General features: G+C 53.5%; 1 protein-coding gene and 1 long non-coding RNA gene across 2 annotated transcripts; both read left to right on the top strand.

Annotated features, from left to right (window-relative positions):
- The first annotated feature begins 1,613 nt into the window (after positions 1-1,613).
- Positions 1,614-17,232, top strand: KCNN4 (potassium calcium-activated channel subfamily N member 4). Its single transcript, XM_043437610.1, has 9 exons — positions 1,614-3,975; positions 7,052-7,147; positions 8,390-8,820; positions 10,983-11,118; positions 14,105-14,215; positions 14,382-14,500; positions 14,901-14,970; positions 16,196-16,363; positions 16,620-17,232. Exons 1-8 carry the CDS (start codon positions 3,817-3,819, stop codon positions 16,358-16,360), a joined length of 1,287 nt encoding a protein of 428 aa, XP_043293545.1. The 5' UTR covers positions 1,614-3,816; the 3' UTR covers positions 16,361-16,363; positions 16,620-17,232.
- A 280-nt stretch (positions 17,233-17,512) lies between these two features.
- LOC122421150 lies at positions 17,513-22,512 on the top strand. The gene is made up of 3 exons (XR_006263452.1): positions 17,513-17,578; positions 18,039-18,259; positions 22,398-22,512. It is a non-coding gene; the product is annotated as an uncharacterized LOC122421150 (long non-coding RNA).
- The last annotated feature ends 3,055 nt before the right edge of the window (positions 22,513-25,567 follow it).

The following is a 25,567-nucleotide window of genomic DNA, read 5'->3' as shown; positions in this document are numbered from 1 at the left end:
GTCTCTTTGGAGGCAAAACTCCCCTCTGCTCCAACTTCCAAGTCTTTGATTCTGACTGCTGCTTTCTCCTCACCTTTGGGTCTCTTCTGTCTCCATCTCTTTGAGTTTGTTAAAAAAAAAAACTTCCCTCCCCCGTCTCTCCCACCATCCCCTCCCCTCTGTTCCTTCTCTGTCTGTCTGTCTGTCTGTCAATCTCTCTGTCTCCAACATTCGAGGTCCCCCTTATTGTCTCCCTTCTCTCAATGTTTCCCAGTTGCCTGCATGGGTATACGGAGACAGTGGCGGGCCTGGGGCTAGGGGTCTCCGTTCTCAGGCAGCCGCAGTCTGGGTGTCCCTGGCCTTTGGCCCCGAAGCGAGGCTGGGGTGGAACGGGGCATGGGGGGGGGCAGGTGGGGGAGGCAAGGCTGTCCCCAGCTGTGTCCCTGCAGAGGAGAGGGAAACTGAGGCAGAGATGAGCTTAGAGAGGTCCAGAGACACAGAGCTCTAGAGACAGAGAGAGGATGAGTCAGAGAGCAAGAGATAGAGACCAGGAGTCAGGGTGAGGATTCTCTGGAGGTTCAGTGGTTAGGACTCTGCGCTTTCCCTGTTGAGGACCTGGTTCAATCCCTGGTCGGGGAACTAATATCCAGCAAGTCACGTGGCACAACCAGAAAAGAAAAAGAGAGACAGAGACCGGAAGACAGAGATACAGATAGTGAGAACACGGAAGAGGGGCATGGAAGCAGAAAGACGAGGACAGGGAGAGAGAGTGAAATAGAAAAGCAGGGGGATCATCGGATATCTCCTATATATGGAGTCTTAAAAAAAATGGTACAAATAAACTTACTTACAAAACAGATATAGAGTCAGAGACACAGAAAACAAACTTATGGTTACCAAGGTAAAAGGAAAGTGAAGTTGCTCCGACTCTTTGCGACCCCATGGACTGAATGTAGCCTACCAGGCTCCTCTGTCCACGGGATTCTCCAGGCAAGAATACTGGAGTGGGGCGCCATTTCCTTCTCCAGGGGATCTTCCCAACCCAGGGATCGAACCTGGGTATTCCGCATTGCAGGCAAAAGGGGGTGGGATAAATTGGGAATTTGGGATTAACGGATACCCACTACTCTATGTGAAATACAGAAACAAAAAGGACCTCCTGTATATCATAGGGAACTACATTCAGTATCTTATAATAACCTATCATGGAAAAGAATCTGAAAGAAAATATACATTTACACACACACACACATATAACTGAATTACTTGCTGTACACCAGAATCATTGTAAATCAACTATACTTCGTGAAAGTTTTAAAAAGCAGTGGGATGCAGAGACAGAGATGCTGAGAGACACAGAGACACAAAGAAGCAGAGAGAGAGAGAGAAACGGAACCACACAAATGCACAGTCAGAGGTACTCCGAGAAAGAGAACCGGAAGAGACAGAGGGGCTTAAAAAACAGAGGAAAACAGAGGCGAGAAAGACAGCCGGAGACGGAGATAAAGACGAACCCAGAGGCTTCCAGAGTGGGAGAGACAAGAGGAGCCAGAGGAGAGGCCCCGGGGAAGCCGAGAGGGAGGAGAGGAGAGATGGGGGGCTGCAGTCTTGTGATCGCCCAGAGGCGGCAGCGTCTCCTCCGCGCCGGCTCGCGCGTGCGTCTCCATCACCGTCCCGCTGCGTCTCAGCCTCGCGTCCTGAGTGGGAATCACCCGCGCGGCATGCGGCAGGGCCCCAGCCTAGGTTGTGTTTCTGTCGCCGGGCGTGTCTGTGTGTGTGGTTCGGTGTCTCTGGGCGTGTCTGTGTGGGTTGCGTTGGTGTGATGCCAGGCATGTCTGTGTGCGTCTCATCGCCCTGTGGCTGGCGGGTCCGTGTTCCTGCTTGACATGTGACTCCGGGGAAGGGAGAGGGGTCCCTGTGAGTCCCTCCTCCCCACCCGGAGTGGTGTCCAGGGGTCCACGGGCCACGCCTGGAGAGGGGTTTTGTGTCACCCCGCCAGCGAGTCCTCGTGCGTTGCTGCGGGAGGCTTTTGATCTGTGTCCAGCTGTATACAGTAGAGACCCGTGCGTGACTTCTGTGCTGCTGCCTGTGGCCACGTGACACACGCCATGTGGCTGTCACTCTGGGAGTCATCACGCGTCACCCTGCGTTGCATTTGCTATTCTGTACGTCAGCGCAGGTGTTGTGTCTGTTTATAGGTTTTGTGTGTCTCAGTGATGTGACACTGCTCTTCTTCAAGGTGTAAATCCATGTTGCAGGCCTGTCTTTCCCTGCCAAGAACAAAGCCCGGGGACCCACACTCAGAGTGTTGTGACTGTGTGGCTGTGTGTTACACTGTACCAGAGGGTGTCCCCCTGGTGCTGTGTGGGTGTTGTTACCGGCCTAGGTGACGGATGTGTCAGTCGGCCACGTCCGCCGGTCCATGGGTCACGGTGTCTGTGCCGGGCAGTACTCTATCAGTGTCTTTGTGGATTACTCTGTATGTGTGGTGTTTGTGCGGCCACTGGTGTTGGGTGTATCATGTGCCGGGCGATGTGCGGGTGTGGTATGTGGTGTCTGTCAGTCTGAGGCAGTGGTAGGTGTTCTATTCCATGGACGTGGCTCTTGGGCATCAGGGCCTATGTAGCCTGTGTGCCCGGCCTCCCTCCCCTGGGTACCATTCTGTTGTGTCCTGTCTGATGCATCAAGATAGATGAGGCTGTCTTGTAGGGGGCAGCTGCCAGCTGGGTTTCTGTGTGTGTCACTGTGCCTGTAGGTCCTTTCCTAACGCATCCATCCGTACTGCTCTCCGGCTGTATATTTGAATGGCAATGTGTACTTGGGTTCTGTTGTGTGTTGAGGTGAATCCGTGTGTGTTGTGAATCATTCTATGAGCGTATATGCTGGAGTCACCACATGCCATGATGTACGTCACCGTGTGTTTCTGTGCTAGGTGAGTGGTGACTGCCATGGGTGTGTCCCTAAGTGCCGTGTGTCTGCATGTATTGGGTACTGTTTCACGGGTGTGTGATGGCTGAGTGCCTTGTTCACACAGATATGCTGTGCGTGGCACTTGGGGATTGCTAAGTCAATACAGATTGGGTGTTTGTGGAACACTTGTATAGGTCGTGTTTGTGTAGCTATGGACAGGCACCACCCCGTGTGCTGTGTCTGGGTGTGGCTGTTGGTGTCAGACAGTGTTGTGCCAATTTTGATTGTGATGTCTGTGCTTGTGTGTGGACAATATTTGGGTGGCCCTGTGCGCCACGGGGTCCTGCCTGCTCGCTAAGTGCCGGCGTGTGTCACACCATGTGTGTGTGTGGTGTCTGGGTGTGGCTGTGGGTTTCCGAGCTTGTCGGGAGTTGTGAGTCACTCGGTGTCAGTAGCATTGTGTGCCCATGGGTGTTAGGTTCCGTCTCTGGCCATGCCATGTTTCAGGGTGTAATCACTGCGTGTTGCGTGGTGTCCGGGTGTGGCCCAGTGTAGGTGTGTATTATACGCTGCAGACCGTTGTGTGTGACAAAGCCCATTGTGTGTTGGTGTGTGAGTGTGTCTTAATCCACGTGGACGCACGCCTCTTCCTTGCTCTGCCCTAAGACACACCCCCGCCCCTCCTTAGTCTGAGAAGGGGGGCTGGGGAGCCTCCCCTCTGCCCGGGGGCCTCCTCAGCACCTCCCCGCCCTGCCCAGCAGTCACCACCTCCCAGAGGGCACAGACTCTGCTGTACCTCAAAGCACAAGCCCAGAGCGAGGGAGCAGAGCAGGCCAGGGACCTCAAGCCACTGTGGCTGCCCTTTGCGTGCTGCGAGGTGGGGGACCCTGGGCAGGAAGCTGGCTGGGCCCCAAGACCCCGGGAGCCATGGGCGGGGAGCTGGTGCCGGGCCTGGGGGCCCTGCGGCGGCGAAAGCGCCTGCTGGAGCAGGAGAAGAGTCTGGCCGGCTGGACGCTGGCACTGGCAGGAACTGGCATTGGACTCATGGTCCTGCACGCGGAGATGCTGTGGTTCGGGGGGTGCCCGGTGAGTGGAGGGTAGAGGCAGAGACTTCTAGTCTTGAAGGAGGAGGGGCTGGGGGCCAGGACTCCTGGGTCTGAGGGAAGAGGAGGAGCTGGGGGCTGAGACTCCAGGGTCAGAGGGAGGTCGGGCCGGGGACCCCTGTGTCTGAGTGGAGGAGGTTGAGTGCTGGACTCCTGGGACGCAGGGAGGGAAATGGTAGGGGGCCCCCTCTGCAAAAGGAAGGGAAGAGGGGTCACAGGGTGTCAATTTGAAGATACTGCAGTCAGACAGTTGGAGGTCCAAGGGGTGGCTGGTCAGATACTGGAGTCTCCCACGAGCAGATTAGGGGAGGGGTAGCCCCAGGTTCAGTGAAGGGAGGGTTAGGAGAAAGGCTGACTTCTTCCAGTAGGCGGAGGCTCCTTAGTCCTTATCTGAACTCGAATGTTTGCCCAGTATCTCAGAGGCAAAGGGCAGAGACGGAAAAAACTGGCTGAGGTTGGGGGCGCTGTGGGGGTGGTGGGGGTGGAAGAAGCACCCCCCCTCGCCAATTCCATCCCCATTATCGAGAAGCTCAGCTTCCTCGGAATCTATTTAGTCTGAGAAATAAGGGAGAGGTTTTCTCGTAGGCTGGACTCCTGGGTCCCAGGGAGGAGAGGCTGGGGGCCTGGGCTCCTGGGTTTGAAGGGGAGGGCGCCTTAGAGCATGTGTAGGGGAAGAGGGGCTGACTTCGAGGATAGTGTGAGTGGGGAAGAAAAGAACAGGTGGGGCCGGGACAGGTTTGAGCAGGCTTCCAGCACATTCCAGCCTGGGTCCGGGCTGTGATGGGGGCAGATGAAGGCCATGGGTCAGAACTGGCAGCTGGAGGACTGGACAGAATTGCTCAACAGGAAAGGAGGGGCTGCAGATCTGTCTGGGGCAAGGGGTGTAGAACTGGGCTTGTTGGGGGGCCCTGGATTTGAGGGTTGAGGTGGGGGCATTCCCGGGGACAAGGCTCAGGCTTGGCTTTGGGAGAGGCAGGCAGCTTTGAAGGGCCCAGGAGCCCCACGGAGGGTTGGGGCAGGCTGGCTTCCTCTGGCCGGGTGAGGGCAGCGGGCACTGAGGGGGTGGGGCCGCCGAAGCCCAGGCCAACAGGAAGCATGGCCAGGCTGACCCGCCGCTCCCAGGCTTCAGCACCGCGCCCGGCAGGGGAGCTGAGGCTAAGGGGGCAGATGCAATGGGTTGGGGGTCTTTCCTTCACCACCCAGTCCCTCTGCCCTCTCACCTCCCCCTGCTTCCCTCCATCGCCCACCAGGGTGCCACCTCCAGCAGGGCAACTCTGGCATCTGCTGCAGCTCTCTGGGCCCGTTTCCTCAACCGGCAACTGGGGGTGAGGGTTGAAATAGATGACCCGAAGGGTCCTCCTCAGCCCCCTTTCTATGACCGCCTAGACAATTCCCATGTCCCCTCCCCACCTCCATCACAATCCATCACAATCTAATGAATTCATTCTGCAGGGATCCAGACACCTGCTGGTAGCAGGAAGGGGCTGGAGGAGAGGCCAGGGCCAGACCCCACTGAGACAGGGGCACGTGAGGGATGCAGCCGGGCGGGAGAGGGAGGTTGGTGAGGGGTACAGAGAGGCTACCAGGTGGTGCTAGTGGTAAAGAACCCGCCTGCCAGTGCAGGAGACATAAGAGATGCTGTTTTGATCCCTGGGCTGGGAAGATCCCCTGGTGGCGATCCACTCCAGTATTCTTGCCTGGAGAATCCCCTGGACAGAGGAGCCTGGCAGGCTACAGTCCAGAGAGTCGCAAAGAGTCGGACACGACTGAAGTGACTCACACAAACACATAGAGGCAGAGATTTACAGAGAGACGAAGACAGAGACCAAGGCAAAGATGCAGTAAGGGACAAGAGTGCTACAGACAGAGAAGGGGGTGCAGGATTCAGGGCAAAAGGAATTGCAAAGCAGAGAGGACCACCAGAGAAGTGGACGACAGAGCTGGCAGAGGGCTAGGTCAGGTGGGGTGCAGGTTGAGACAAACTAAAGAAACGGACAGGGAATTGGGGAGCCATAGAAGGATGAGGGGGTGGGGGAGGGCTAGGGACAACAGCACCATTGTTCGGGGAGGGTTGGGGGGGCAGGCCCCCCCGGGGCAGGAAACTGGCCCTTTTCCCCGGCACAGAGGTGGGGCCCGGGCCGGCGGGGAGAGCTGGCAGCGTTCTAGAAGAAACAGGTGCTGAACTCAATGCGGGTGCCCAGGTGGCCCTTTCCCCCGACACCACCTTCCAGGCAGGCACCCCCTCCCGGCCCTTCCTAGGGAATCCAGCGGTCCCATTCCCCTCTAAATCTCTCCCTTAAGAATTCTAGATTCCTGCGAGGTATAGACGCACAAAGAGAGGGAAAAAAAAAACTTCCCGTGGTTTCTGGAGACCATGTGCTTCCGGCCAGATCTGCCCTGGGCTTGGAGCCAGGAGAGAGGGCAGGAGGCGGTGGGGGGGAAGGGACATGCAGGGCAGGACTGGAGGCCTTTCTCAGAGCTGGGGCTGGGGGTCTCAGGGACCCAGCTCCTGAATGGGGGCAGGGGAAGGTGTCATTCATTCCTTGGGGATTGAGTGATGGTTTCTAGGCTCCTTAGGAATTGGGTTGCTGGGGTAGGGGGAGACTTGAAGTTGTTTCTAGGGCAGAGACCAGCTGGGGAGGAAGGGAAGAGGAGGGACACTCTTTAGAGGATAAATGTCTGTTTCTAGACACCCCTCCACCAACTGAGAACTATTTTTGATGGGGACTGGTACGTATGCGGCAGTTAGGAAGGAGTGTGTGTTTTGAACTCTTCTCTCAGGGGTGTGGTCTTAGGAGAGGCTGAGGAGGAGGGTGAACCCTGCATCTTGGCCAGGGCTGTCCCCTTAGGAAGAAAGAGGGTGCTCTTCTTGGGGACCCGATGACAGTTTTGAGGCTTCCCCAGATCTGGAGGCATCAGGAGACGGCTGGACTGGGGGTGGGGTTAGGAGGCTAGGAATCATTGGCAAGGGAGAAGGGATGGCAGTTTGGGAGGAGGGTAGAGGGGACACAGCAGGTGGAGACCTGGGATCTCACCCCTTTCTCTCTCCCTCCCCACAGTGGGCGCTCTATCTGTTCCTGGTTAAATGCATGATCAGCATTTCCACGTTCCTGCTCCTGTCCCTTATCGTGGCCTTTCACGCCAAAGAGGTCCAGGTAGGGCAGGCCCCGCCCCCAGCCCCTTCTGGCTCCCCTCAGCCCCCACCACGCCCTGTCAGCTCACACTTTCCGGCCTGCTGGGCTGAGTAATGAGCTTCCTCCACCCTGAGATGCATCCACACCCTTATCTACCCCGAGGGGATGAACCGTGGACAACAGACAGAGCCTCCCGGAGCAGCCCTGACCTTCCTCCACCTGCTGCCATCTGACTCACCTGTAGGTGCTGAGAGTTCCCGCCCCAGGCCTCCCTGTCCTCTCTAGCTCCAGGCTGCCTCACACCAGGCCCAGCTTCCCAGATCTCCCTTCTTCAACCCTTGGGCCCCCACCTGTTCCGGTCCCAACAACTCAGATCCTAGTTATGTGCCCGAAGTCCTTCGGCATGCCTGAGCTCCCCACCTCTGTGCCAATGACCCCCAGATCCAGGCACCCTGCATCCCACCCACATCCCCCCCTGCCATTGCATGTCTCAATCCACACTGGGCTCCCCACCCCTTCCCCTCTCCTCCCATCTTCCACACCCCCAGATCCTGTTCCCTTCGCCCACCACCTTGAAGTATAAGATGAGGGTTATTGGCCAAGTGTGGTATGCCCTTTGCAGAGGCTGCAGAGGCAGAAGTACACCTTATCATTCATAGCAGGCATTCAAGTAGTTAAGCGGCCTGATTTCATAGCCCAGCTGCCCCTGAGCGCCCTGGGCCTCAGTTTCCACATCTATAAAATGGGGGTAAGAATACCTTCAATTGTCTTGTGAGCATTCCAGGAGTCACAACACACAAAGAGGATAGCGCGATGCCTGGCACCCCCCAGGTGCCCCGCACAGGTTGGCTCTTGTCATTGTAATGGAATGATGCCAGTTACACTACTGGGCCCCCAGAGACGGGACTAAGGCCTGGTTCCATGGATGTGGAATGTAGGCTCCAGGGAGGAAGGCGTTTTTGTCTTGTTCACCCACATCCTCAACATATCTCAACGTCACGCACACAGTAGGCACTCAATAAGTGTTCCTGGGCTGGAGGTTCTGGAAGTAGGCTGCACGGGACACGGGAGAGAAGGCGGAGAGTTGTCTTCCTCGGGTCCTGCCGTGTCCCTTCCCCACCCTCCCCGGCCCCAGGCCCTGCGCTATCTGCCTCCCTCTGCGGCCCCGCGGGCGCGCCCCCCTTATCTCCCCACGCAGGCTGGGGAGCCGGCACCTGACCTTCGCGTGACTCCCTCCTTCTCCGTCCGCCCCCGTCCCCGCAGCTGTTCATGACGGACAACGGGCTCCGGGACTGGCGCGTGGCGCTGACCGGGCGGCAGGTGGCGCAGATCGTGCTGGAGCTGGTGGTGTGCGGGTTGCACCCGCCGCCGGTGCCGGGCCCGCCGTGCGTGCTGAGCTCCGGGTTCCTGAAGACGGCGGCCACGCAGTCCTGGCCCAGCTTCCTGGACCAGGGGGAGGCGCTGCTGTCGCTGGCCATGCTGCTGCGCCTGTACCTCGTGCCCCGCGCCCTGCTCCTGCGCAGCGGCGTCCTGCTCAACGCCTCCTACCGCAGCATCGGCGCGCTCAACCAGGTCCGCTTCCGCCACTGGTTCGTGGCCAAGCTGTACATGAACACGCACCCCGGCCGCCTGCTGCTCTGCCTCACGCTTGGCCTCTGGCTCACCACCGCCTGGGTGCTGTCGGTAGCCGAGAGGTGAGGGTGCCAGGGCGAGTGGGGATGGAGGGTACCTGGATCCTCTGGAGGAGCCGCTTACAACCATGCTTGCCCTGCACGGTGGTGCAGACTGGGGCTCCCCGGGCCCAAGCAGTGGAGAAAGCTATCTGTCCACACTCTTCTGCGGCCGGGTGGGAAGAACTGACAGACCAGCCCCAAAGCCTTTCGTCCACCTGCGGCCTCCAGTCCCCCCGGACTGCCACCCCCCAACACACATATACCCTAGGAAGCCCCGCCCTTCCTGCCTCAAATCTCTCCTGCCTCTGGTGTCCAGGTATAATGCAGGCCCTGGGGCCTAGCCAAGGGTTGCGCCTACTTTGGAGGAAGGAGACATTCTGCTTTTCCAAATTAGCACAGATGCACTGGTAGGTGCTCCTAACTACCCCGGGGCTGCCCTGGAAGAAATTCCCAGCTGCCTGCTGGACTCCGGCCTGATGCTGAAACTGTACCCCATCAGGGCCTCCACTTAGCTTCGTTGTTGTTTAGTCACCAAGTCCTGTCCGACTCTTTTCGACCCCATGGCCTGCAGCCTGCCAGCCTCCTCTGTCCCTGGGATTTCCCAGGCAAGAATACTAGAGTAGTTGCCATTTCCTTCTCCAGGGATCTTCCCAATCCAGAAATCTAACCCACGTCTCCTGCATTAGCAGATGGAGTCTTTACCACTGAGCCACCAGGGAAGCCCCATTTATCTTACAGATAAAAGAAATTGGGGGTAATCTTAGCCAGTGGTTTTGGGACCAGCAGCATCTCCTGAATTCAGTTCAGTTCAATTGCTCAGTTGTGTCTGACTCTTTGCAACCCCATGGACTCAAGCATGCCAGGCCTCCCTGTCCATCACCAGCTCCTGGAGTTGACTCAAACTCATGTCCATTGAGTCAATAATGCCATCCAACCATCTCATCCTCTATTGTCCCCTTCTCCTCCTGCCTTCAGTCTTTCCCAGCATCAGGGTCTTTTCCAATGAGTCAGTTCTTTGCATCAGGTGGCCAAAATATTGGAGCTTCAGCATCAGTCCTTCTGATGAATATTCAGGACTGATTTCTTTAGGATGGACTGGTTGGATCTCCTTGCAGTCCAAGGGACTCTCAAGAGTCTTCTCCAACACCACAGTTCAAAGCATCAATTCTTTGGCACTCAGCCTTCTTTATAGTCCAACTCTCACATCCATACATGACTACTGGAAAAACCATAGCTTTAACTAGACGGACCTTTGCTGGCAAAGTAATGTCTCTGCTTTTTAATATGCTGTCTATCTCCTGGGAACTGGTTGCAAATCCAAATTCACAGACTCCACCCGTATCTATGGAATCCAAGACACTGATGGGTGGGACCCAGCAATCTGTTTTTAACAGTTGATTCTGATGCTGGCTCAAGTTTGAGAACCTCTAGTTTAGTACATCGGGCAAAGGATTCTTGAGGGGAGGTGGAGAATGGGACCATCTGCCCTGAGATCTCTCCTCTCTGAGCCACTGAGAGGCAGAAGTCCACAAACTTGAATGTGCTTTGGGATGAAGGGGGTGGGGCTTAACTGTACAGATTCAATCCCCACTTCCAGACACTAACTTTTGAGGTGTCTGGGACCCTGGTGAATGATGCTTTCTTTTCTCTGGCCTAACTATGGGTCAGAGTTAGACACATCCTGGTTTTCAGTCATTTCTATGACTGGACCTAAATATCCCCTTCCATGAAGTGTGGGGAAAGAAGAGAGTCCCCCCGCCCAAGCCTTTTTAGAGTTCCACATTTTTAGTCCTGATAGAGCCACCTCTAGACCATATAGAATCTTTGTGGAAATCAGAAAACCCACCCTTTCTCTGGGTGGAGGCAGTCCCCTGCCAGGGACTGACAAGTGAACTTCAGACTAGGTTTCTTCCCCCTTTCAACCCTTCAACCACATTAAATGCAGCAGCCCTGGTAGCCTAGCTGAAACCAAATGGGCTTTGGAATTGACAGGATCCAGGTTCAAAGCCCACAGCCCACAGTGGTTGAGCATCTTGTCTAGGTCACACAGCAAAGAGGAGGCCAGGCAGGCTTACCAAAGCCAGGCAAGCTTTGAGTGCTTTTTTTTGAGTGTGGGTGTGTGCTAAGAAAGAGGGCATCAAACACCACAGGAACCCCAGAACTAACCCTCTCTTCCCCTGTAGGCAGGCTGTTAATGCCACCGGGCACCTTTCGGACACACTGTGGCTGATCCCCATCACATTCCTGACCATTGGCTATGGCGATGTTGTGCCAGGTACCATGTGGGGCAAGATTGTCTGCCTCTGCACTGGTGTCATGGTGAGTACATCCACTCAGGGACTCCTGTATTTCACACTGCTCATCCTCGGGCTCCAGGAAACCATGGAGCCAACTAAGGCACTCAGGGACACCCCAAGAAACTTGGGTGTTTGGACCCCCACTGCCTCATTCCCTGGCCATGTTGTTTTTGTTGTTCAGATGCTAAGTCGTGTCCAAGTCTTTGCAATCCCATGGACTGTAGCATGCCAGGCTCTTCTGTCTCCCAGAGTTTGCTCAAATTCATATCCATTGAGTTGGTGATGCTATCTGACCATCTCATCCTCTGCTGTCCCCTTTTCCTATTGCCTACAGTCTCTCCTAGCATCAGGGTCTTTTCCAATGAGTTGGCTCTTCCCATCCGGTGATCAAAGTATTGGAGCTTCAGCTTCAACAAGAGTCCTTCCAATGTATATTCAGAGTTGATTTCCTTTAGGATTGACTGGCTTGATCTTGCTGTCCAAGGGGACTCTTGAGTCTTCTCCAGCACCACAGTTCAAAAGCATCAATTCTTCGGCACTCAGCCTTCTTAATGATCCAGCTCTCACATCTGTACATGACTGCTGGAAAAACCATAGCTCTGACTACACGGATCTTTGCTAGAACACAGACACCAGCCCTGTTTCCTTTGAAAATCCCAGGAATCCATCCCCTAAAGTCCTAGCCCTCTCTGGAACCTACCACCCCAGACCTCATCCTCCTCAGGAACCTCCCAGCCCCTTTTCTCTTTTTCCTCCCAGAATTCAGGAATCCAGCCCTGAGTTCCCCCAAGGCTCAGGATCTTGCTCTCTCCCCTGTTTACCCTCTCAATCATCCAGGACTCAGGGTACCTGGTTTCCCAGCTCCAGGTTCCTTCAGGACCCAGGGATCCAGTCTCCCAGTCTCCATTAAGGCTATTGCATATGGATATCAGGAGCATGCCTGTGGGCTTGGGCTGCTCGAGTTCAAATTCTGTTTCTGCCACTTCCTAGCTGGGAGTCAGCCATATAATCTTTCTGGGCCTCAGTTTCCTCGTCTAGAAAACGGGGTTGATGATACCAGTGTACTGCTCAAGGAGCTCCTGAGAAGACTAAATGAATTAAACCATGTAAAGGGTCTCAAAAGGGCTTCCCAGGTGGCTCAGTGGGTAAAGAATCTGCCTGCAATGCAGGAGACACAGACACCGGTTCTATCCCTGGGTCAGGAAGATCCCCGGGAGAAGGGCATGGCAACCCACTCCAGTATTCTTGCCTGAAGAATCCCATGGACAGAGGAGCCTGACAGGTTGCAAAGAGTCAGACATGACTGACGCGACGGAGCATGCACAGCACAGCACACAATGGGTCTTGAGCACAGGAAATGCTCGGGAAATGGATCGGGGTGGCGATGGGGAAGCTGTTATTGCAGCTGGTTCCGGGCATGTGGCTGTCTGCTGCCCTGGCTCCTGTGCCCTCAAGGATGAGACAGAGGGCTCCCTAAGCCCTAGACCCAAGCCTCTTCCCCAGAGTCGGCCTCCCTCTGAACCTAGACACCCACCCCCTTCCCTTCATAGACCCAGCACCCAATGCCTTGGCCTCCACCTCCCTATGAGATCTGGCTCCCCTCAAGCTCAGGAATTCAAGCCAACAGCCCCCAGCCTTGATTTGTCCCAGGAAGGACATGCTGAACCCCCGAGTCCTGGGTCCACAGGTGATGCATGGGGTGGCAGGGAAATGCAGCTCACACACACACACACACACACACACAGTGGTGGGTCTCTATGACTAGGAAAGAGGGGCATGGATGCAGCCAGGGACACACTCCCAAAGGGTCAGGGGCCCTAAGGGCTGCCTGGGGCCTCCTCCCTCATTTGACAAAGGGAGAACCTGAGAGAAGGTTCTCTCATGGTGAGTTTTGCACTAGACTTGCACTAGCGTTCACAGCCCACTCCCGGCCGAGAGATTCCAGGGTGCAATGAAATAATAACGGCTAACTTTTATTGGGTCCATACTCTGTGCCAGGCTCTGCTCTCAAGGTGCTAACTGACGGAATCCCTGGAGTAATTCTGTGAGGGCGTGCACATTTCACAGATAAGAAGCTCAGGCACTGTGAGATTAGATGACTTGCTCCAAGCTGGGCTTGGAACCCAAGCAGTCCCTGTAGCTAATAAATTGTTCCAAGGGTCAAGAGCTGAAACATAATGGGATGGGGACAGACTTCAGACGATTCATTCTAACTCCAGGGACAGTGAGCAAGTGGTACAGGGCAGTCGGGATTTGATGGGGCCTTGAGGGATCAGAGGCCTCGAGAAGGAAGGGATGAGAGTACGGGTTTGGAACAAGGTGCTCAGGCAGGTGAGGGATGAATTGCCTGAGAGGGAGGCTGGGCAGAGAAGAAAGAGTGGCCTTAGCAGGCCCTGAGAGCTGGGGCTAAGAAGTCTGGGGCAGTGTTAGCCCAGAAGGAGATTAGGGTGAGGGGGTCAGGGTCACAGCTGGGGCAGGGTGGGGTGATTTCCCTGGGCTCAGGGTGGGGTGAAGGGGAGGCTAGAAATTGTCCAGGAAGGAGAAAATGTGGCCAGAGCTGGGCAGCGTCTGTAGAGGTGGGGAGGAGGGGGAAGAACACCCTTGGTGACCTGATGGCCGACTGGAGCATGGGGAGGCAGGGGTCCTGCAAGGGCCTGAGGTCTGCCCATCACCCAGAACCAGCCCTTCTCCCCCGTCTCCAATCACACCCTTAACAAAAGAGGACATGGTGAAGGTGTAAATACAACCCAGGGAGTGGGTAAATACCACTCCAGTAATACCACACCCAGGAGTTGCACTCAGATGTGTGATTTTGATCTCAGCTCCACCTCTGGGAGCTCTGGGACCCTGGTTCTCTCCCAGCGGGTTTGCTTGTCGGTCAACTAGCGGGGTGGTGCCTACCAGCTGCGGCTGTTGGGGGGGTTCAAGGAGAGAGAGAGAGCTGGTGGCCCACGGCTGGCCCTCAGAGCCCCAGGGCCCCTGTGTCCTAACACCCGCTGTGCCCACAGGGGGTCTGCTGCACAGCCCTGCTGGTGGCCGTGGTGGCCCGGAAACTGGAGTTTAATAAGGCGGAAAAGCACGTGCACAACTTCATGATGGATATTCAGTATGCCAAAGAGGTGAGGGGGGCCTCCAGCACCCAGATCACACCCTCTCTCACACCCAGGATTCCAGGCCCGCAGCCCCTCCTCCCTCAGACCCAGGAGTCCAAGCCCCCAGCCCCTCCTCCCAGAGCCCTGGGGCGGGGGGTCCATCTCCCCTGACACCGTGCCCCCCCACACCCAGATGAGGGAGTCGGCTGCCCGGGTGCTGCAGGAGTCCTGGCTATTGTACAAACATACGCGCAGGAAGGAGTCTGGAGCTGCCCGCAAGCACCAGCGCAGGCTGCTGGCTGCCATCAACAGGTGAGGACCTCTGTGTGTGCACACGCTGTGTGCAGGCCTGTCTGAGTCCGCTCCTCTCTGCAGGCTGTGAGTGTGTGTGTGTGTGTCCGTGTCTGAGTATGAACGCTTACCCAGGTCAGGATGCCCGCGTGTGGTCCCACTAAACAGATGCCCACCTGGACATCACAGTGCCTCTGCGTGTGTGATGGTTTCGCTTGCATGTCTCAGAGTGCCTGTGGGTCTGGATACCTGGGTCTCTATGTGGGAGGTGGGCTCACGGGTGCAGCCTCTCCCACCCCTTCAGTTCTCCTGCGACTTTTCCTCACTATACTCTATCTTTGTGAGTCTCTCCTCCCCTCCTCCCACCCCTGAGCTAGGGCTGCTCTGACCCCCATCCCCCGCCGTTCTTTTTAACCCCCAGGTTCCGCCAGGTGCGGCTGAAACACAGAAAGCTCCGGGAGCAAGTGAACTCTATGGTGGACATCTCCAAGGTACTGGGATCCCGTGAGAGGGGGTCTAGGAGAAGAGGGAGGTAGGGGGTGGCTGGTAAGGGGCTCTGGGCCTGGAATCGGGCACGCTGGCACACATGGGGACTCAAGAAAGTTCTTGTGGTTGAAGGAACAAACAAATGAATAAGTGAATGATGCAATAGAACTTCTCATGAAAGGTGCAGCTTCCTTTGAAACTTAAGGAACTTGTGCAAAGAACTCCAGTGTTTGATGTGAAATTATTTCTATTGTCAAGTTCCCTACATGTGGATAGATACAAAATTCCTTTTAACTATGACTCTTACACAACCATAAAACCTAAGCAAATTGACAAACGAAGTTCAAACACAAAGGGCAAAGCAATAAAATGTGAATTAACAGCCCCGACACACAGACAAGTGACATTGTTCCGGGAAAACTCAATCTGTGCTGCTGTTGTGAAGGGGAGGAAGGTGGCCAGGAGCGCTGGGCAGGCTTGCCTGGTCAAGGGGTGACTCCGCTTACCCTCCTTCTGCTGGGTCTCCTTGATTCTGAAGTGCTCAGGGTCAGTGACGTCGCACCCCACTGGGTTGGTTAGCAGCTCTTCTTGCTTATCCAGTAGCCTTTGCTTTTTTCTCATTAGTCCGTGACAATTCAAACAGTGGCCCTGGGCCCCAATGCCATGGTAAACACAGCCGCAGGTGCCGGGCCCCTAAACTGCATGGCAGTGGCCTAGATCTGCCGGAATTGGCAGGTCTTGATTTCTAAGATTATCCACCTGGCCCAGAACACGGAAGTCAAGTTTTCATAGAAAGCTCCCACGCCCTGAAGGATAAAGCTGTGAATCCTAGTTTGAGGAGGCAGAGAAAGGGCTCTGTGGGTTTTGAAGTCAGGTGGCCATCAAGGCCACAATGATTTAAGTGAGCACCTACTACTTTCTCAGGTCACCCTGATCTGGGCCCTGCCTTGGGCATGTCAATTTATCTGCTCCAGGCCTGTTTCCTCAGCTGTTAAAAATGGAAACAGGATTCCCATTCCCATGCTTTTAGGAGGATTTTAAACTGCATATGAGGATCACATGGCCCAGTCACTGGGCGGTGGCAAGTGGTCGATAAATAGTAACTGTTATTATTGAGGATAATCTCCTGGGCCCGTAAGGACTTAGGAAATGCTGGTTCTGCTGCCTCACTCCACGGGGCAGGGCGGGAGTCTCCCAGCCCCCTGATCCCTCTGACCTCTCTCTGCCCAGATGCACATGATCCTGTGTGACCTGCAGCTCCGTCTGAGCAGCTCCCACCAGGCCTTGGAGAAGCAGATTGACGCGCTAGCAGGGAGGCTAGACACCCTGACCGAGCTGCTCAGTGCTGCCCTGGGGCCGCGGCAGCTTCCAGAACCAAGCCAAGAGGCCACGTAGCTGGTGAGGGGGCTGGGACTTGGGCAGGAGAAACTCCTGGAGGAAGGGTGCCTGTGGCCAGCACCCCATGTGGCTCAGGGGGAGGGGGACGGGGGGGCTGGAGTTGAGGCCACCCGATCTCTTCTGCTCTGGCTCTGCCTGCAGGGAGGGACACCAGGTTTGGGGCTGGACCGCCCCCCGCCCGCTTTCTTTGCTCGGTCTCTGTCTCTCCCTCTTGTCTGGCCTGCCTTTCTATCCAACTCTCTGTTCGTCTCCCCAGGACCCATCCGGGAAGAACCAGGCTACCCTTCCCCAGGATTGAGGTCAAGGACATTCTCTCTGCTACTCCTGACCCAGCCGCACATATAAAGCCCCCCGCCCCCCAAGTGTGAGGACTGCTGGGGGCCCCACCTTGGATGGCGGATGCTGATGGATGCTGGAGGGGATGCTGGATTAAGGAGGGAGGCCGTGGCCCACCCCCCACCAAGGCCCCAAATGGGAAAACGGTCACCCCTGCCGCACATACTCTCAACAAAAACATCCTCACTCTGCTGCTGTAGATGGCCACCAGCTTTCAGTTGGACGTGGAGGTGCTTGGGGGCCGGGACTCCTGGGTCCCAGAGGAGGAGGAAGAGGAGCAGGAGGAGGGGCACGGGGGCCCAGAGTCCAGGATCCTGGGCTGCCTCAGTGACCTGCTGGCCGGCAGAGCTGAAGGAACCAGGCCCGAGGCAGGGACGAGGCAGGAAGCAGCGCCCCCTGGCGGGAGAGCGAGGAGGACACTGTTTCTCCAGAGCTGCAGAGAATTACCTGGTGGGAGAAGGTGGGAGGGGCCGGGGTGCAGCCCACCAGTCTCTGCTCTTATACTTTGCAATAAAGGTTAAACAAAGCCAGGAGAAGTTGCTGTTTCTTTCTAAGCACATCCACACTCCAAACAGTCAGGTCAGCCAGTGGAAGGCCCTTACCCTCTCTGAACCTGCTTGCGTGCTCAGTAGCTACAGGAGTGTTTGACTGCGACCCCATGGACTGTAGCCCGCCAGGCTTCTCTGTCCATGGGGATTCTCTAGGCAAGAATACTGGAGTGGATGGCCATGCTCTCCTCCCGGGGATCTTCCCGACCCAGGGATCAAACCTGAGTCTCCTGCATTACAGGCGGATTCTTTACCATCTGAGCCGCCGAGGAAGCCCACCTGAACCAGCTTCTGCAACTATAAAAGAGGCCTCCGAGAAGTATCCTCCCAGGTCTGTAGGCTGGGGAGTCCTCAACACTGTCCCTACCCCTGCCCCAGCCCAGATCTTAGGCTAAGAGCAAGGGCTTTGAATTCAGACAGATTGGCTGAATTCAAACCCTGGCTCTGCCCTCCACTGGGGGTGTGACTTTGGGCAAGTGGCTTCACCTCTGAACATTTCACTTCACCTGTGACATGGGGTCACCTTCCCACGGGACTGCTGTGAAGATTAAAACAGGGAGGGGCACAGAGGGTTGGGCATTTAGTAAGAATTCATGAGAGATAACTTAATCATTTTTGTCAGTGCTATTGATTTTCAGACACAATCAATATAGGGCTGCCCTTTTTCTTTTTTCTACTTCCCTCTGCTCCTCTCTACTCATAGCCCACCAGAACCCAGATGACACCTCATCCATCAGGACAGTAACGGGAACCCCAAACCATCCCCTGTACTCATTTCTCGTATCTGCTAGGACTTGGCCAGGAAATGGGAAGGGGGCTGGGCTTATGGAGGTCCTCCTGTATGCCCGGCTCTGCGCTCCCGCGTTGTAAGTCACCACCATCGCTGCCCGCCCCACCCCACTCCACTGTACAAATACAGAGACTGAAGTTTCGAGAGGAGGAAGGCCTCAAGGGTCTGGCTTCACACCCAGCGCATCCTGAGACCGAGCCCTCCCTCTCAGCCTGGCTTGAGGTGAGTCAGAGACAGAACAGCCTTGGACCCTGAACCTGGGTCTTACTTCCCACAGCCGCTGTATTCCACTTTGAGAAGGCTGATTCATCCCCGCTTCCCTTGACTTGTGGGGAAGCCCGGGCTGCGAGTCATCCTTCTCTGCTGAGCTATCTTTGGATTTCCCTGCAAGCCCGCAGCCAGCCCCACCCCTCAGCCCCCAGAGCTAAACTCGGGCCTGCACCACCCACTGCCCCTTCCTCTGGACGCCAGCCCACCTGGGGGGCAGGGGAAACAGGAGCACTTCCAACACCCTCCCCTGCAGTAAGCTCTCTTCAGTGCTGCCAGATCCCCTACTGGGACCATCCTTTCCTAGTTCTACTTGACTTCACTGGGCAAACTCCTTCCAACTCCTTTAGGCCCCAGCTTAAATGTCACCTCCTCCAGGAAGCCCTCTCTGAAGCTCCCACAGCCCCCCTGTGAACCTGTCTCTATCACAGTAATATTTATCATGCAAAGTCCCACATTAAGTCCTTCATATAAATGATCTCACAAAATCTCTACAGAGGGAAGCAAGGTGGTATTACTGGTCCCATTATACAGATGAGGAATCCGAGGCATAGGGATTACGAACCCTGCCCGAACCCGCAGCAAGGAGATGGCGAAGCTGGGATTTGACCCAGATGGCCTGGTTCTGAAGGCCCAGCACTTAGCCAGTCGGCTCATTCATTTAGGGGTCATTATACCCTACTTTCATTTTTGCTGTCTATATTGTGTCTTCAATGTCGAGGGCCTGCATATGCTAGGCCTCAGTGAGTTATCTCTGAGCGGACACACTGACTGCCCGGGTGGCCGGAAGCGCCACCCCTTCTACCACTTGTTTCTCCTGGGACAAGGTAGGAACTGGTGAGAAGGGACTTTTTGCCTAAGGCACTAAGAGCATGGGAGAACACTGCTGTTCTGAATTCTCGGATCTGCCCCCGCCACCCTGCCACCACTAACTGTGGGGCACGGGTCCCGACGCTCCCCGCTTCTAGCAGTCTTTGCTCACCCCCTCAAACCATCACCACTTCCTCAACGCCCTGCACCGGGGTGGGGGCTGCAGGCATGAGTCAGAGGGCTCTGCTCCCCAGGGACTTGACTCCACGGTGATTTTGGCAACTTCCCCCTCCTACTTCAGTTTTGCCTCCATGCCTGTAAGAGGACAGGGTGGGGGAAAGTGGGTCCAGAAAGGGCTGGGGGATTACTGGGGTTCGAGAGCCAGTCAGGGGTTGGGGCCACCACCCAAGACACGACTAGGCCCTTCCCTTGTTCAAAACCCTGCCATGGTTACCACCTGTATTTCTGTCAAAGTGCAGCTCCTAGGCCTAGCCCTGCAGCATGTGGGATCCTAGTCCCCCCACCAGGGATGGAACCCATGCTCAGCAATGGAAGCGCAGATTCTCAACCACTGGACCCCCAGGGAAGTCCCCATTCATTTTTTCTTTCATTGAGATTTATTTTACATAAATGACAGAAAGTTTAAATGCAGCCTCAATAGATTTTTTTACAAATGCATTCACCCGAGCAAACACCACTCAGCTCAAGCTTGAAGTTTCCATGACCCTAAAAACTCTCTCCCTTCCCATCTTGATTTTCTTTTGCCCAGATGTGAACTTTGAAAAGAAACCTGGAACTCTGATGTGTACCTGCTTCCAGGTATCAGCCAGGGGTGCGTCCTTTTTCCCTACAGAATGGTGTTAATACACCCACAGGCCTCACCTGGGGGGCTCTTCAGGCTGTGGCCCCATCCCTCCTCCAGCCTCCCTATCCCCTCCCTGTCACAGAAGATAATGATTCTGCACCCAATTCCAGTGTTGTGGTTTGGTTCCCCCCCGCCCCCCCCGCCAAGCAATTCTCAAGACAGCACAATTCAACTCAGTCCTGACACTGTCTACCCGGAACCAGCATCAGATTCCACAGGTTAAGAGTTGGGTCCTACAAGACTGCCCCCCACCCCTACCGCTTCAGATGCCAATTCCAAGTCCAGATTGTCACCTATGTGTCTGACCAACTGGTTACAGATCCAACAGTCCCTTCCTTGGGTTCAAAGAGTGACTCACAGAACTCAGAGACACATTTTATTTACTAGATTATAGGTTTATTATAAAAAGATGTAATTGGGGAACAGCCAGATGGAAGAGAGGTACAGGGCAAGGGATGGGGAAGGGGCAGGGAGTTTCCATGCCCTCTCTGGACACTGCTCTCCCCAAATCTCCAAGTGTTCACCAACCTGGAAGCTCTCCAAGCCCTGTCCTTTGGGGGTTATTACGGAGGCTTCATTACATAGCCGCGACTGATTAAATCATTGAACTTTGGTGACTAATCCAACTGTAACCCCTCTCCCCTTCCTGTAGATCTGAAAGTTCTAAACCTCTGATTACCCCATTGGGGTCCCTGGCACTCAGCCCCTATCCTTACCGAGGTGCTTTCCAAAGCCACCTCATTACATAAGACACCCTTATTACTCTCCTCACTGGAAGGTCCAAAGGTTTTAGGAGCTCTGTGCCAAACTCCAGGATAAAGACCAAATCCATATTTATTATAAACCCAGTATCACAGCTGCTCCAGCCACAGGGCTCCCCTTCCTTCCCAAGGACTGTCGAAACTGGTCATCTCTCCTGGACTCTCCTGTCCCCTTTTCCCCATCCACATAGAACAAATATCACCAGTATTTTTCCAGTTCTTTATGAGGGCCCATGAAGGAAGCCATATCATCTACATCAATGCCAGACTGCAGACTAAAGACTTGTTTATAGCTTTTCTGCTGTGTGAGACAGCTGCTAACATGTAAAAACCAGGAGAGTGTTTTTACAACTTGGAAGCAATGTCTTTTCTTTCTTCTACCAGAATGAACTGGCCCTTCTTCAAGTCCAGCCAAGGGTGTACCCTGGCTGCACCCTTTCTCACTTCCTCAAGGACCAGAGTCCTAAGTTTCTTCCCTCATCCATTTTCCCTACTATTGAAATAGAAGGGAAGGGGCAGGGGGCAACCTTTAAAAGAAGGACACTGCCATAGGACATGACAAACTAGAACCAACCAGATCCAAGATGGCTGAAGATTTGACTTCCAGTAGACCGGAGTCTCATTATGCGCTCATTGTAATACATTAGCTAAATGACACACCCACCAGCTCCATGACAGTTTCAGGGCCAATGATAAAAGGTCGAAAAGTGGGCTGTGGTGCAATTCCTGGCAATCCCTGCTCCTTCCTAGAAATAGTTGGCCTAATCCTCCCACTCACTTAGCCTACGAAATTACCCAGTCCATAAAAAACTCACAACCCCAAATTTCCAGGGCCTGTTGCCTTCTGAGACGGCCCACAGTCTGTCTGTGGGGTGTGTTTCTCTCTAGATAAATCCATTTCTTACCTGACACTTTGTCTCTCACTGAATTCTTCCTGCAAGGGGACATCAAGAACCTGAGCTTCACTAAGTGCTGAGGCCAGGTGTGTGATCTCAATTAAAAGACCGTGGGTTCGAGTTCCAGTCTGGGTTTGGCCAGGTGTGAGTCCTGGCCCGTGGGTTCAAGTTCCAATTTGAGTGGCATGGTTTCACTGCCCCTCCCAGCAGCACACAAACATGCTGTCTTTCCGCCCATCTTAAAACCGGCCCCCCAGAACTTTAAGCACTTTACATCCTCCACTATCCTTAAAGCCCACCATGTATTCACCACACTGCAAAACAACTGGAATTCAACTTGAGTCTATTTTCTATATTGTAAAACAACCTGTAGGTAGAAATCCTTTCAAAGTTCTAGTTCTTACAGAACAAGCTCCTGATACATTCAACAGCGGGGAAAACTCTCACAGACCAAAGAGCTAAAGAAGGCAGGCAACACAGAAGACCGGCTGTCAGATTTCTATCAAGTTTCATTTCTGTCAAGTTCAAGAGCAGCTACAACTCATCTGTAATGACTGGAATCAGATCAGAGGCTGTTTCTGGAGTGGGGGAGCTGACAGGAAAACAGTCCAATAGAAATCTCTGGGGTTTCGGAAATGTTCTCTATCTTGACTTGGTTAGTGGTTACATGGGCATATATATATTTGTAAAAATCCACTGACCCTTTTCTGCACTTGGCCACATTTAAGTTACACTGAGACAATATCAACTTTTTCTTATAGATTCTCTATTACAGTATTGAGAAGTTTCCACAACAGAGACTAAGACAGAAGGGAAGGGAACAGGACCCAAGCTTTGAAAGAATGATGCACATCTTGATGATACGACTGAACTAGGCCCACCAGGCCCAAGATGACAGAAGATACAACTTCCCTAGACTCTAAGCCTCATTATACACTCATTGTAATATACCAGCATATGCTAAGTGATATACCACACATGCCATGACAGTTCTGAAGCTGACCATAGAAGGCCAAAAAGTGGGTGGTGGCCCAATTCCTGGAAATTCTCGCTGCTACCCCAAAATAGTTGGAATAATACTCCCAGTTGTTAGCTTATGAAACTATCCAGCCCATAAAAACTAACCACCCCCACAACCACTGGCCACTCTTGCTTTCTGAGATGGTCGCCTTTCTGCCTACCGAATGTGTCTCCCTCTAAATAAACTTACTTTCACTTTACACTATGGCTCACTCTTGAATTCTTTTCTGTGTGAAGCCAAGGACCCTCACTTGGTGGCCCCTCCCAGGGACTCATCTGAGGCCTGTGACATGGCCATTCTCTTCCAGACAATTCTCCTGCAACAAGACTGGGGGACAAGACAGCCATGTTTTCTGCCCGGTGGACCCACGTCTACCTCCAGCTACTGCTCTGTCATCTCTGCTCCCCAGTGGATCACCAGCTTTTAGGAACTCCTCTTTCCCTTGGCCCTAGGTTATCACCTCTCCTGATGTTCCTGGTCCTTCTCTATGACAGTGGTCCTTTCTCTGATTCCTAGTGTGGGAGGCCCAGGGCCCAGTCTCTGATCAATCTACTCCCTCAGTCTGGATGGTTTCAACAAATCCCCAGGCTTTAAATGCCATCTATATATTAACAGCTCCAAAATTTAGCATACTTGTATAGTTATTGATAAAATGACAGGACATCTGAGAGTCTGCTTAAAAGCTTAAAAAATAAAACAGAAACTCCAAGAGAAAGTGTACTTATAAAATTAGAAAGAAGAAAACAGAAGAAATAAAGATAAGTAAAATGGGATGACTGGCCATACTGGGTGGTGGGTTTAGAGGAGTTCTTCATACCAGAAAAACTTTTGTGTGTGTTTTTAAAACTCCACAATGAAAAGTCAGTAAAAAATTCTGTATCTACAAACGCTGGCTTCTCTCTACTGTGACCACTTACTTGGACCCACATGCACCTCAAAGGTAAGCAGCTCAAAGCTTTTCAATTTCCCATCAAGTCTGCTCGTTCCCATCTTCAAAAAGCATCACTTTTCACCCAGTGGGTCAGGCCCAAACCTTCAGGATGACTTTTAAGTCATCCCTGATTCATGCTTCCTCTCACACAACCCTCCTCCTGAGTCATCATCCTCTCTCGCCCAGGGAAGGGACAGTAGCTTCCTCATCTCCTGCTACCACTGCCGCCCAGCTGCAGCCCACTCTCCTCACAGCAACCAGCACTGCTTTAACTTTTTTGCATGTACATAACAGTCTCATAGTTCAGAAATGTAAAAGTCTTAAGAAAACGTACATCACAACATGCTGGTCCTTGCTTACAGCCCTCCAAAGGCTTCCTGTTTCACTTAGAAGTAAATTCAAAAGCCTTTACCTATGGCCTACAAGGCCTCATGTAACTTGGCCCTCTCTACAGCTGTATCCCTAAATAATCCTATCCCTATTTCACTATGCTTCAGCCACTCTGGTCAACTTGATAATCCTTGAACAACCAGGTCCGTTCTCACTTTGGGATCTTTAATCTGTTTTTCAGTATCTTCCTATGGTTCATCCCCTTACCATCTTTCAGGCCTCTGCTCAAATGTCACCTTCTCAGAGGAGCCTTCCTTGACCACCTGTCACTCTCTGTGACCTCTGTCACTCTCAATTCCCTTATCCTGATTTTTCCTTCCAAGCATCTTTTACCTGACATCATCCACCCCATGTAAAGATCTGTTCCAGGAGGGCAGGTGCTCTGTCCTATCACTAAAGCAGTGGTCCCCAACCTTTTTGGCACCAGAGACCAGTTTCGTGGAAGACAGTTTTTCCACAGACAAGGTGGAGTGGTTTGGGAATGATTCAAGCGTGTTACATTCATTGTGCACTTGATTTCTATTATTATTACATGAGCTCCAGCTCAGATCATCAGGCATTAGATTCCAGAGGTTGGAGACCCCTGCACTACAGGATTTCCACTTTACACCATGTCTGGCAGATGACTAGAGTTCTATAATTCATTCAATAGATATAAACAAATGAATGAAACCAACAGAGAAGTGCCTTGAGAAATGAACAGATCATTTGGCAAAGGGCTTTTAAAATTCCCAGTGCATGTACTCTTTGACCCAGCAATTCTACTTCAAATGAGGTACTCCATTGATAATACTATCACCTACATGCAATCTGATGTACAACAATATTCATTGTGATGAATGTTGGTAATAGCAAAAGTTCAGAAAGAACCTGAATGCTTATCAATAGGCAAATGGTTAAATCCTGCACATGCACACGACTGCATACCATCCTACTAATACCAAAGGCAGCTCTCTGGGTGCTCAACTGTGACTCATAATTAGGCAGGCTGCCCATTTCCTGCAAAAAAATGTGGGCTCACCCTAGAATGAGACAGGCTGTGGTTTGAATCCAGGCCTTGATGCCTCTTGGCTACGGGAGCTTCAGGAAGGCCCTTCTTTTCAGACTCATATTCTGCATCTGTTAAATGAGGAGGGGAGGTGTTTACAGTGATGAATATAAACCAGAATGTAGTATACAGTGGGCCCACGGTACAATGCCAAGCCTCTCCTTTTCCTTTAACTCAAATTTCCACCTCTAAGGGTTTCCCAGAGGTGAAACTGGCATGGAGGCTCCTCTGGGGTTGAGAAATTCAGGTAATAAAAACAGATGCAACCTAACAGATGAAGATGCTAAAAAGGGATACTGACAGACATAACACAAAGGTGTCCTGTCAGGTGTATCTCTGCCAAACACCCACAGTCTTCTGGAAAATCCATAAACAACAGGACTCTCAACTCAGTCTGTGTGATGGTTGTTTTCACCCAGACTCTAACAGCCTGGAGAAATAATTCCACCTGCCACCTGTGCTGAGAATATGGCAGCAGGGATGAGGCCTGGAGGGGAGGGGAGCAGTTCAGACTCAGTCACTATCACTGTAATTGTAAACC

The sequence above is a fragment of the Cervus canadensis genome, chromosome 18, assembly GCF_019320065.1.
Source record: "Cervus canadensis isolate Bull #8, Minnesota chromosome 18, ASM1932006v1, whole genome shotgun sequence".
Lineage (NCBI taxonomy): Eukaryota > Metazoa > Chordata > Mammalia > Artiodactyla > Cervidae > Cervus > Cervus canadensis.
This window is presented reverse-complemented; position numbering and strand designations above follow the sequence as displayed.